This window comes from Scyliorhinus canicula, chromosome 10, assembly GCF_902713615.1.
Source record: "Scyliorhinus canicula chromosome 10, sScyCan1.1, whole genome shotgun sequence".
Taxonomy (NCBI): Eukaryota; Metazoa; Chordata; class Chondrichthyes; order Carcharhiniformes; family Scyliorhinidae; genus Scyliorhinus; species Scyliorhinus canicula.
This window is the reverse complement of record NC_052155.1, coordinates 68,717,360-68,730,408: the sequence shown is the minus strand read 5'-3', so window position 1 is coordinate 68,730,408 and position 13,049 is coordinate 68,717,360. Positions and strand designations below refer to the sequence as shown.

Genomic DNA, 13,049 nt, shown 5'->3' with positions numbered 1-13,049 from the left:
CCGCATCTGGTTCTTTGCGCAACCCCTTCCATAAATGATGTGGTATCCTTTTGATCCCTTTGTTTGTGAACTTTTCATGCAGGCTTGTAGGGGTCCAGATTTCCTCCCATCAGTCTTCCCTCTCCCTTCCATTGTTCACCTTCTTCATCCACTTTCTTTCCCCTCCGCCTGCCATCATGAGCCCTCACCCATCCCTCCACCTCCCCGTCCCTTGCACATTGATCCCGTTGTCTTCCTCAGGTCCACCCCTCCACCTCGCCTCAACTATACTCCACCCTCGGACAAACTTTAGATCTTTGCTGCAGTGGATACATGAGTCCCACAGCACAGTGCTGTTCAAATAGACCCCAGGACACCCCTGTACACCCCAGCCCGCAGCGCAATACTGATCTGACTCGGTGACACAAGATGATCCACGGTTGCAGCAGCAGCCACGAAGACCAACTCAGCATGGAGATGGAGGGCAGGAATTGGTCTGGCCCAGGAGAATGTTGTACTGCATATCAAGAGCAGCGCAGTACAATGGCTTTGTTGCACTCACCTGAAAGTGCCTTGCGAGCTGAGGACTGCCTTTTGCATACCACTCTTTGTTAGCAATTTTCTGGGCCCATTCACCATGGGTGCAAATCCCGTTATGGCCACTACCTCTCACGAGAGGACATAACACAGTTTGTGGTGGCAAAACCTCAGTTTGAGAATTTCCCCATCCCTGTGACAACGCCCAAAGCCCCCATCCCCAGTGGGGGCGTGAATCTGATAACCATGACATTGAATACATGTAAATATTCCTAAAGGGATTAATGCCATTGCTTCCGGTGTCGCCAAATGCTCCCCCCCCCCCCCCCCCCCCCCCCCCCGGACCGGCATGACATAATGCTAGCAGGAATCATTACTGGTTTTCAAAAATGGAACCCAGCCATGATGACCATTTCGGGGGGTTGGAGGTAAGTATAGCCCCCGGGTGGTGAGGAATATGGCCGGGCAATGTCCTGGCACGTGGGGGTGACCCAAACATTGAGTGGTGGGGAGGAGGTTGTCCTCTGTCTTGTAGAGTTAGAAGTATTCCCCTTGTCTGCCGGGAGTCCCAATGTTCATGGGAGGGTGGGGGGAGGGTGGAGGGTGGTGTAGGGTAATTTCACGTTCGCCCTGATGCAAGTTTGGATGCCCTGATGAGGTGCCTGCGGGCAGCTGTTTGAATGAGCATTCATGAGATGTAAATGGGGTTTGCACCACCAGCCAGCGGGAAGAAGACCAACCCGCCGTTGGGTGAACTGGAACGTTGGGCGAGATTCTCCGACCTCCCGCCGGGTTGGAGAATCGCCGGGGGGTGGCGTGAATCCCGCCGCCGCCGGCTGCTAAATTCCCCGGCGCCGGGAATTTGGCGGGGCGGGAATCGTGCCGCGCCAGTCGGAGGCCGTTGGCAAAGCCCCCCTGCCCGGCGATTCTCCGGCCCTCGGTGGGCCGCCTGTTTTAGGCCGGTCCCGCCGGCGTAAATTACAACAGGTACTTACTGGCAAGACCTGGCTCCGTGGGCGGCCTCTGGGGTCCTAGGGGGGGGCCCGGGAGGATCTGGCCCCAGGGGGTGCCCCCATCGTGGCCTGGCCCGCGATTGGATACCACTGATCCGTGGGGGGGGCCTGTGAAGTTGGGGCACTCTATTCTTCCGCGTCGGCCGCTGTAACGGTCCGCGATGGCTGATGCGGAGATTAAACACCCCCCCCCCCCATGTGCATGCGCTGGGATGATGCCAGCACACGCTGGCGCTCCCGTGCATGGGCCAATTCGCACCAGCCGGTGGAGGCCCTTCAGCACCGGTTGGCGTGGTGCCAAGCCCCTTCCGCTCTGGCCGGCGCGGCGCAAACTATTCCGGCACAGGCCTAGCCCCTGAAGGTGTGGAGGATTCTGCACCTTCGGGGAGGCCCGACGCCGGAGTGGTCACGCCACTCCTTCGCACCGGAGTTGCCCGCCCTGCCGGTTTTTGAAGAATCCTGCCCATGATGTTTTGTCGGTGGGTTTCTGACATTTTGATTCCTGCCAGATTTGGTCCCGCCTGACACCAAACCCAGTGCGGACTGGATGGGAGAATTCCACCCATTGGGTGGAATTTAACGGAATCAGTTTGAAGTTCATTTGTGGAGGGTTTTTCAGGGAGTTTCCCGCCAGCTCTGCTGGTGAATTCCCCACTGCTATTCAATGACACTTAGTCACTTGTTTGGGCCCAAATGGAGTTTCTCTCCATTTAGCCCACACTTGTAATTTCTTTCAGCATTGGGAGCTGAACTCAGAGATCGGGCCGCCATTTGAAGGGGTGCCCCGATTTCTAAGTGAGCTGCTTGGCCCCCACACTCTCCACCCATGGGCGGTCACCCCCCCCCCCCCCCCCCACACAAACATGGGTATTACGCCACACACCCCCAAGTGAGAACAACCTGGGCTGTGGTGCCCCTGGAACCCCCACAACCCTTCTACCCCCCCCCCCCCCCCCCCCCCCCCCATGCTGCAAAAAAAGTGAACAAAATTGTTTTCTTTTATGTCAGGTGATTTTTCTCCAGGATTGCTTGCGAAAGTATTCTGGAGATTACTCTTTGATTCCTGGAGACTCTATGTTAATGCTAGAGGATTGATAAAACTAATTTGGGAGGACAGTTTTTATATAAATTATTTAATTTCTTTGGGAAGGATTTCAGAGTTCAGTCGGGGTTTACTGAAGTGATACCAGAGATGCTAAGCAGTCGCTATGAAAGGTGACTGGAGAAACAAGAACAGTGTAGATTAAAAGAAGATCTGGTAAAGATATGGGTTTTGTTAAGGTTAACAAGGAAAACCTATTTCTTCTGCTGACAAACTGGTAACTTGCCAGCATAGCCGTTCTGGCCTTGTTTGTTTGGACTGGGGTGTCCAACACTGGCACCTCACATCTTGTTTGTTTGGGCCTAACTTCCACGACAAAAAAGCTACTATTTGGTTCCGGCCTATTTCCCTTCCCCTCAGTCGGATGCCTCTCGTGGTCATTTCAACCCCCAACTTCAAAGCACACAACTTTAATGACCAGGAACCCAACGGTAGGCTCTCACTCTCTCCTGGCCGCGTCGGTCTCCAAACAAGACGTGGAGATCGGCCGTGTGGCCTACATCGCCTTTGGCCACCATGCAGGCAAACTGGTGGCGATCATGGTGTGGTGTGGAGACAAGAAAAGCCATTTAAATACACGCAACTCACTAATTTCAAGATTCAAATACCCCACAGTGTCCGCCACAAGTCTGTGAAAGCTGCTTGGGAAAAGGAAAAAAACAATGAGAAATGGGAAGCCATTCACTGGGCAAAGAAAATTGAAGCCCATGCAAAGAGTGCCAAAATGACAGACTTTGATTGCTACAAGGTCATTAAGGCCAAGAAAATGAGAAACAAAATCATCAAGCACGAGTTGTCAAAGTTGAAGAAGGAAGCTGGCAAGAAAGCATAAATGTTTATTGTGTAAACAAAAGAAATAAACTTCATAACAGAATTTTTTAAGAAAGGAATCCAGCTTGGTGCCTGTAATCGGCCATATAATCGCTAATTTTGGATCATTTTGCATCCATTCTCGTACGTGTACGGCCATCACCGGCAGTGTGTCCATAAAGTTCAAAGTTGCCACGACTTCATCTTCCACTCAAAGACAGCTGGAGATGACTGAGGGCATTAACATGGACTATCTGGGCTCCTGGGTGATGTTGAAAAGTATATTCATATGCTGGGAGTAAGATTGACCAGCACTTAATTCAGGCCAATGCTATGGGGGAGTCCTCTTGTCCTTCTCAAAAAGACCCAGCAGAGTCTTCTAGTTGATAATAATGAGGAAGTGTCACCCGTAAACATACTGATGAAATAACTTTATAGCTAACACTCACTGACAAGTCTTCCCAACTTTGGCACAAGCCCCCAGATGTTAGTAAGGAGAACTTTACAGGGTCGATAGGGCTGGGTTTTGCCATTGTCATTTCCGGTGCCTGGATCGATGCTGGTTTCATTATTTTTCCATGAATTTGTAGCACTGATTGATTTGCTGGGCCATTTCAGAGGACACTTAAGAGACAAACATATTGCGGTGGGTCTGGAGTCACATCTCGGCCAGACCAGATAAGGAGGGCAGATTTCCTTCCTTAAAGGACATTAGTGAACCAGATGTTTTTTTTACAACAATTGACAATGGTTTAATTCCAGATATTTTATTAAGTTTAAATTCCACCCACCTGTCATGGTGGGAGTCGAACCCAGGTCCCCAGAGCATTACCCTGGTTCTCTGGATTACTAGTCCAGCGACAATACCACCATGCCACCACCTACCCTATACTGAGCCAGACTGTACAATTGTACCTTTGGCTGTCGCTTTGGAGGTCACCTGGCCATACGGACACTGCCTTGGGATGTCGTGGAAGTCCGATCTGGAGGTCACACTATGGACACCATAGCTCATGGAACCTTGAAGTTCCTGCACTCCTTACTCCACCTTTTCGCGGGACAGTGCTAACTCAATGGCCCACTTTAAATCTAATGTGAGCTCTGCCAACAGCTTCCTTTGCATGACCACGTTGTTGATTCCGCACTTAAGCCTATCCCTCAACATTTCAGATAGGGATGACCTGAACCCGCAGTGTTCTGCAAGCCGCCAGAGACGGGTCAAGGAATCAGTCACAGACTTACCCGGAGTTCGCACAGCCGTGTTGACCCGGTACTGTTGCATAATAACTAATGGCTTTGATCATAATGGTTTGAAACCATTATGCAACTAACCCATCCAATGACTTGGAATCCGGAGCAACCAATGAAGTAAAGCTCCTTATAATACTGAAGGTTGAGGACCTACAAGCTGTTAGGAGGATGATCTTATGCTGGTCTTCTCCAAAAATGCCGTAGGCCTTGAAAAAGTATCCTTTACGTTCCGCGTATTGAACCCAGTCTTCCAGGCCTCCAGTTTATCAAAACATGGCATTTTTGAAACTTAATTCCTCATGCTCCTGCACAGCAGTCTTCTGGGGAGTGTCCTGCAGTAGAATCCGGAGTTTACTTTTCCCTCATCGCCAGTTTAATGACCAGGAAGCCAGCGGTAGAAATGACAAAGGATTTATTTAACTGTCCATGGCAGTAACTATATACAATCACAGTCCCCATTGGAACAACCAAGATGCTGGTCCCTGTTCGGGCCAGCTTTTATGCTCAATCTTATGAGCCCCAGCTTAGTGGGCTTCCGGCAACTACTGGGGAAGCTCGTAATCCACGGGCCCCACAGGAGATAAATTACGGTTTCCCCATGAGCCTCATGGGGATTATGACGACAGAAAGAAAAGGAAGCGCTGCATGCATTTATATAGCACCTTTCACAGTGCCAGGGTGTCCCAAAGCAATCCATAATCAATGAAGTACTCTGTACTTTGAAGTACTGCAACCGTTGTAGTTGACGAAATCCGGCAGCCAATTTGTATACAGCAGGATCCTACAAGCAGTAGTACGATAATGACCAGAAAATCTACTTTTTCAGTGTTGTTGGTTGAGGGATAAATAGCTGGCAGAATATCAGAAAGGACTTCCGTGGTCGCCTTTAAGGAACACTATGGGATGTTTTTTACACCTGTCTGAGATGGTAGATAGAGACTCAACATGACACAGTCCCTGAAAGTCAAGAATAAATCAGCTTCACAAAACAAAAAGCCTTGGGTGGGATCCTCCATCCCAAACGGGTGCGGTGTGCCCCCGCTGGCAGTGGGATTCGCCATCCCGGCAGTCGGCCAATGGGGTTTTCCATTGTGGGCACCCTCACGCCATCGGGAAATCCGTGGGCGTAAGTGCATATCCGCCGAAACGGAGGATCCCACCAATGGAAAATCCAGCCCCTTGTCTGAGAATTCTTCACTTCAGAATAAAATTATTTTAAACTAATAACAAAAACATAACTAAAGTTAAATATGCCTGGCACTCTTTAATTGAATTCCTAATATTCTAAATGCGCTTATATAAGAATGTTGGATACATATGCTGCCTACTTGAAAGACTTGGATCATCACAGAATATATTGCATCAACACAGTTTTTCTTGAACATCCTTCTTAAATTCCTTTTGAACTTGCTGTGTCAGTATAAGATGCACTACCACAAGTATTTGGAATTATGTTTTAAGTGACCACATTAGATCAACAAGGAAACTTGTTTCCTACTGCCCCCTCTATCAAACACTTTTACATTGTTCTTCAAAACGTTGTCCAAATTTTTGTTTTCTGATTAAATTCCTCTTTCCAAACCTACTGGTTTCAAACGCTTTGAGGCTTAACGATGTGTGTCGGTATATTTTTAATTGTTAATGCGGGTGCCAGTAGTAAGTATAGAGGCAAATTAATGAATAACAAATAAGCTGAATGATGACTCAGCAGATCATCTGTTTCAATCCCTTGTTTAGCCATAACATGTCAGTTTATGTCTTCCTATCACCAAAGATAGATCATATTTTTGTAATCCCTATTCAGTCTTTAAGCTCAGAGGCAAGATGAAGGCAGAGAAAGGACTTAAGTATTTTACCATCTGTCAAGTTGCCTATGCCTAAGCTGCTCCCATTTCATCTGCCAAGCATATATCAAACACCAAGTACAGTAATCCCAGGAGCCTATTTTACCAGTAACAAAAAACTTCCAGAACAACTCTGGACTGTTCACAAGAGCAGATAGAACATAGAATAGTACAGCACAGAACAGGCCCTTCGGCCCTCGATGTTGTGCCGAGCAATGATCACCCCACTCAAACCCACCCTATACCCGTAACCCAACAACCCCCCCCCTTAACATTACTTTTTAGGACACTACGGGCAATTTAGCATGGCCAATCCACCTAACCCGCACATCTTTGGACTGTGGGAGGAAACCGCAGCACCCGGAGGAAACCCACGCACACACGGGAAGGACGTGCAGACTCCGCACAGACAGTGACCCAGCCGGGAATCGAACCTGGGACCCTGGAGCTGTGAAGCATTTATGCTAACCACCATGCTACCGTGCTACCCAGATAGTGGACCTGAACACTGAATATAGTGTGAAATTCAGCCGGTTACAAAATAGAACCTTCTCCCACTGGCCTTAGAATCATAAAATTCCTACAGTGGACAAGGAGGCCATTCAGTCCATCAGTTTGCACCGACCCTCTGAAAGAGCACCCTAACTCGGCCCAATCCCTCACCCTACCCATACAACCGAGGAGCAATCCACCTAACCTGCACGTCTTTGGACTGTGGGAGGAAATCCACACATACACAGGAAGAATGTGCAAACTCCACATCAAATCAAACCTGGGTCTCTGGTGTTGTGAGGCAACCAAGGTTAACCACAGTGCTACCATGCTGCCCCTAGCAGATATGCAAGGCATTCTAATCTCAAGGCATATTAACTATATCTACTCGATTTTAAAATGGTTATGACAAGCTGACAACACAGCTGAATATCTTTAAAGTTGTGTTCAGGCTTAGAACCCACAATTCCACTTAATTGCCTTCAGCTACTTGAGGAATTTTATAAAATCATTCTGAAAAATCTCCACTCCAACTTAAACATTATGCTAAGTCATAAGAACAAATATAGAAATAATAAATTTAACAGGAAGAGTAGATGTAACAGAATACTCAAGGTTATTATAGGAGATAGAAGATTTTATGGCACAGTGGATGGTGTCAGTGCCTCTGAGTCAGAAGCTGTGAGTTTGAGTCCCACTCTCGGATTCATGGCCAAGGAAGGTGCATTCACAATACAGTCAAACTGATTGAGGACTAACTTGTAAATCATTACAAACACACCAATGACAGGCCAGGCTATAACATGCACCTAACCCGAGTTCAAACTGCGTGGGTCTTACCCCCATAACCCAAAGATATGCAGGGTAGGTGGATTCGCCACTAAAGTGCCCCTTAATTGGAGAAAAAAGAATTGGGTACTTTAAATTTATTTTTAAAATGCATCTAGGAATGTGTGTTGCCATAGCAACTTGGATTCGGTGTGGCTCATATGTGCCAACAGCACAGGGTTCAATCTCCTTTCCAGCCCATGGTGGAGATTGAGACTCGATGGGCCAAATGGACTCCTTCTACACTGTAGGGGTTCTATGATTCTATCATTGTCTTTATGCTTTCATTGACTCGCTTGCGGTTACAAAGTATTTCTGAAGTTATAACAAGATTTCCAATCTGAGTACAACCTACGGTAATGTCATTTATTCAATTATGAGGGGGCTGCTCATTATCGCTTATTCCAAATGCATTACAAAAATCTGCTCAACTAAGCTTGAATATTCACTTATACCTTGGCAATTCAATCCAGTTCACTTCGATGTCTGAATTGTCTTCATGTTTGTTTCCCACAAAAAACAGAAGGAAGTTCTCTATTAACATCCCATCTCTAACATTTGTTACTGAAAGTACTTCTACACTTATTCTGTAGATTGTTTCAATGCAACAATGGAAAGCCAGTTCAGACATAATACATATTAATAGCCTGATCAAGTTAAATAAGCGAGATAAAGCACTGGATGCCAGCTTTGTGTTTTTTTCATTCATTTTTGCAATAAATTTCATCTTGGAATTTGCTGCCAGGTAAAGCAGTTACGGAAATAGTACTGATATGTTGAAGGGGAAGCTAGATATGTGCTTGAGGGAGAACAAAATAGAAGGGTATGCTGATTGGATTGGATGAAGTAAAGTGGAGGAGGCCCATGCCAATCATAAACATAGGAATAGACCATTTGGGCTGCATGGACTGTTTCTGGGCAGTTGTTAGTTGTTGCTTCTCTTCCCACACCTAGTGGTGCACAAGGCAGACTTTCATCTGTTCCCATAGTGAGTTTTTTCCTGGAACATGTCGCTAGCCTGTCACCGGAGGCTTATAACTTGAGAGGTACCAATCCACATCAAGCATGGCTGGCTAAGAGTTTCTTCTGCTCGTACCATCCTCCATTGGCATGTTGGAAGGATTTTGCAGATTGATATTCAACCTATTTGGATGTGTTCGGAGTCCTGGGATGGGACTCAAGCCCAGAGCTTCTAGCAGAGATGTAAGGGATGCTTCCCACTGCACCACAGAACCTCTTTTTTCTGGACAGTAAATGTTACTATATAGTCTTGATTGTAGATCTTTTTGGTATCAATCAAACTAGAATCAGATAAGCTCCAGCAACATGTGTTTTACTCCATTATCTATTCCATTGAAGAATGTTCTGAGAATATGGGCGACACGGTGGCACAGTGATTAGCACTGCTGTGTCATAGACCCAGGACCCGGGTTCGGTTCTGACCTTGGGTGACTGTCTGATTGGAGTTTGCACTTTCTCCCCCGTCTGTGTGGTTTCCTCCGGGTGCTAGTCCAAAGATACGCAGGTTAGGCAAATTGGCCATGCTAGATTGCACCCTGATGTCCAAAGGTTAGGTGGGGTCACCAAGATAGGATGGGGGAGTGTCCCAGGGAGGCGTGCTCTTTTGGAGAGTTGGAGAGTCGGTGCAGGCTCAATGGCCGAATGGCATCTTTCTGCACTGTTGGGATTCTATGATTCTAATATCAGAGATAGGGCATATGATGATTATGTGCCTTTTCAACAGAGTCACAGAAGAAGCAGCTTGAAGAGAATTCAGAGTCTGCGCATGAGGAATCCATATCAGAGAATGCAGAAACCTCCACAGAGGAACAAGTGGAAGGAGGCCCTGATGTTGATGGAGATGGGGAAGAGATGACTGATGGGGTAGAAGAAGATTATGACGAGGACGGCAGCAATGAGATGGTATGATCTACATGAGTTAACCAGAAGTACGATACAAATCTTCTTGCAAGACTGCATAATTAGTTCCTCAATTATTCAGTTTAGAATGCTAGTGTCAACTCTCCTAAGAGTTATGTTTAAATATTTTGGAGCAGAAGGTGGGTGTAGTTATCAGTATGTGGCTTTGGCATCTGCGTTATGTAAATTTAGAGGTCCGAGCCTATTAGAATTTTTTAAAGATTATCTTAGGGAGTTCTGAGTTCTGAGACAGACTAAGTTGTTGCAACAGTTTACGCCTGTAAAAACTACACCAAAATTGAAACACTTTAACCGGAGTAAAATAAGACTTTGAATTGCCATGGTGCGGAAAGAGTTTTTTTTGGTTGGATGTAAAAAAGATGCAGAACACTTTCTTTGTCACTGATGTGGAATGGTAAGTTGCACTCCTCCTAGATTCAATCTAACTGATCAAGGAGGGGGAGATAGAAGAAAGGAAGAGGATTACAAAATAGTAAGTAAGGGGGCCTCGACAGCAGATGTCTGGCACAGCCTCTTAACCCAACCTACAATGAAAACAAATAGGTAAACATTTTTTATTAGACCTGAGAACCACCTAGAAAAGTAGAACTGAGGCAGAATGAAGCCAGCCTTTTAAACGTTACAATTAATGTTTCAAATACTGATCTGCTGGAATGCCTTTACATTTCTTAGGCACTGGAAGTGAGGGGCTGGTTTAGCACACTGGGCTAAATCGCTGGCTTTTAAAGCAAACCAAGGCAGGCCAGCAGCACGGTTCAATTCCCGTACCAGCCTCCCCGAACAGGCGCCGGAATGTGGCGACTAGGGGCTTTTCACAGTAACTTCATTGAAGCCTGTCGTGACAATAAGCGATTTTCATTTTTCATTTCATTTCTACTAGCATTCAAAGACCAGTCAGGAGGGCTCAGTGAATGTTTTTAAGTTTACAGGCACAGAAGTCCTCTTTCTCCAGTTAGAAAGTGATGTAAGCAGGCAATAGAGTTATAATGATTGTTCACTACTCTACACACAGCTCCGGTAGAAATTAATGGACGTGGTATTAGTGCAAAATATATCAAACCAAGTAACCTGGTGCAACATGGTTCTGAACTCTACATTCTTTGGTGTAGAATTTTAAATGTCCTCTCTGAAACTATCATTTTTTGTAAGTTTTTTAATATTCCGCATCACTAGTTTTGAAATTTGTATGTATTAAAGGATGAACAATATATTTCTGAAGATTCATTAAAGGTAATGGATTAATTTAATGACATTATAACACATGAGAATGGAACTTCCACTGAATTAAGTCTTGCAAACCCCACAATTAAAACAGAGATTTGTGCTGTAGAATTTCAGCAGGTGGCAATTGTTCATACAGTGAAGAACGAGAGATGAATGAACATTTGCAGCGATGCAGTCATTATGCAGAATAATTGTGAGAAAAATGTTTTCCTCTGTTGATAAACATCTACTATGATAATGTTGGTTTGGCATTCGGTGTTTTCAAAATGTCGTTGTGTCACTTTTCCCCGACAGAAAAAGATTGGACAGGAAAATGGACCACAAACAATTGAAATCTGATGCTCAAAGCAACTGTTAATCAGAATACTTCCAAACCTTGTAATTTCACCTGTCAGTGTTAATTCAGCCCGATCTCACTGTCAGTGTTAGCTTTTCCTCCCAGTCACTTCTCTCCATTGTAGCTACAAATTATTGTTTAGATAACAATGAGAAAACTCGCATGATTGTGGAATTTTTTAACTGCTCACAAAAGTGATGTTGATGGAATTCTCTTTAAATAAATTGGCCTTTCCTGTTATTTTCTCTGATTTTTAAAAATTTTGTCTGATGAATTCTGTTACTTTCAGAATGAGAATCACGTATCAGATATGGAGGATACACAGTAACTGATGCGAATAGATAAGGTTGGTTTTCTACCTGATTGCTGTGAACTGCAAATAACTGTGCAAACAACATTGAAAAACAGCAGCAAATTGCATTTATGTGGCACCTTTAACATAAGGAATTGTGACAAGTTGCTTTACAGGAGCGTTATCAAACAAAATTTGAACTGAGCCACATAAAAAGATAAAAGCAAATTAATGCAGATTCTGGAATCTTAAAACAAAAACAAAAAGTACTGGACAATCCCAGCAGGTCTGACAGCTTATCAAAGCTAGAGAGTATTGGAAATGCGGTCAGATTTATACTGTTGTGGCGGGGGGGGGGGGGGATATCAGAATGTGTTGATGGCAACTGAAGATATAACACATATGAAACACATATATATCACATAAGAAGATATTCGGCCAAATGATCAAAAGCTTAGCTAAAGATGGAGGTTTTAAGGAGTGTCTTAAAGTAAGGGAGAAAGTTAAGAGAAGTGGAAAGATTTAGGGAGGCAATTCCAGAGTTTAGGATTTTGGCAGCTGGAGGGACAGCCACCAATGGTGGTGTGGTGGTATGAATGTGAGCACTGCCATTGGTGCAGAGCATGGGTTTCCTATTGGCTCTGTCTGGTCATGTGCCTCTCGTCCGATTGGTTGGGACTAGTCATGTGACTGCTCACCAATTGGTCGAGAGGCAAGTAGACCCCGCCTCCGAGGCGGGGTATAAGTACCCAGAGTTCCCGGCGGTCGGCCTTACTCTGTAGTCGACCACCGGGCTAACAACTAGCTGATTAAAGCCACAGTTCGGATCCTAATCGTGTCTTGAATCCAATTGATGGTACATCAATTTAATCAGCTAGGATTTTGGAATGGAGCAACGCATCAAGCCTGACTGCCTCCGCACCAGCCCGCATGCTTCAAAAGCGTCTACAATCTTTAAACACTGGCAGGCGTGTTTTAATAGTTACCTGACGACTGCAGCCGGCAAGCCCACCAAGGAGCAGAAACTCCACATCTTCAACTCATGCGTGGGCACAGCGATCTACTCAATGATTGAGGACGAAAGCGATTATGATGCGGCCATGGAGATTCTCAAAGGACACTTTCTCCGGCCGGTCAACGAAGTATACGCACGGCATCTCCTGACGACTAGACAACAGTTCCCTGGTGAGTCACTCGACGAGTTTTACCAGGCCCTCACAGCTCTAGGGAGAAGGTGCGCGTGTCTCCAGGTTTCGGGGACTGAGCACATGGAACTTTTAATCAGAGACGCTTATGTTGCTGGCATGCAGTCCCCTTCTATCCGCCAACGATTGGTGGAGAAGAACACCCTCAGCCTAGCTGAGGCATGGACTCTTGCAACCTCCTTGGAGGTTGCTGA

At 45.8% G+C, this 13,049-nt stretch overlaps 1 protein-coding gene across 9 annotated transcripts in view; it reads left to right on the top strand.

The window, feature by feature from the left end:
- Positions 1-13,049, top strand: part of LOC119972445 (RNA-binding Raly-like protein) — a 1,269,223-nt gene that overhangs the window by 1,168,571 nt on the left and 87,603 nt on the right. For 8 of the 9 annotated variants that reach the window (XM_038809148.1, XM_038809145.1, XM_038809147.1 and 5 more), the window contains one exon: positions 9,601-9,779. In XM_038809148.1, coding sequence (XP_038665076.1) covers positions 9,601-9,779 — 179 coding nt within the window. Of the gene's footprint in view, positions 1-9,600; positions 9,780-11,647; positions 11,705-13,049 lie in introns of all 9 variants that reach the window. The other variant, XM_038809151.1, reaches the window with a different exon arrangement.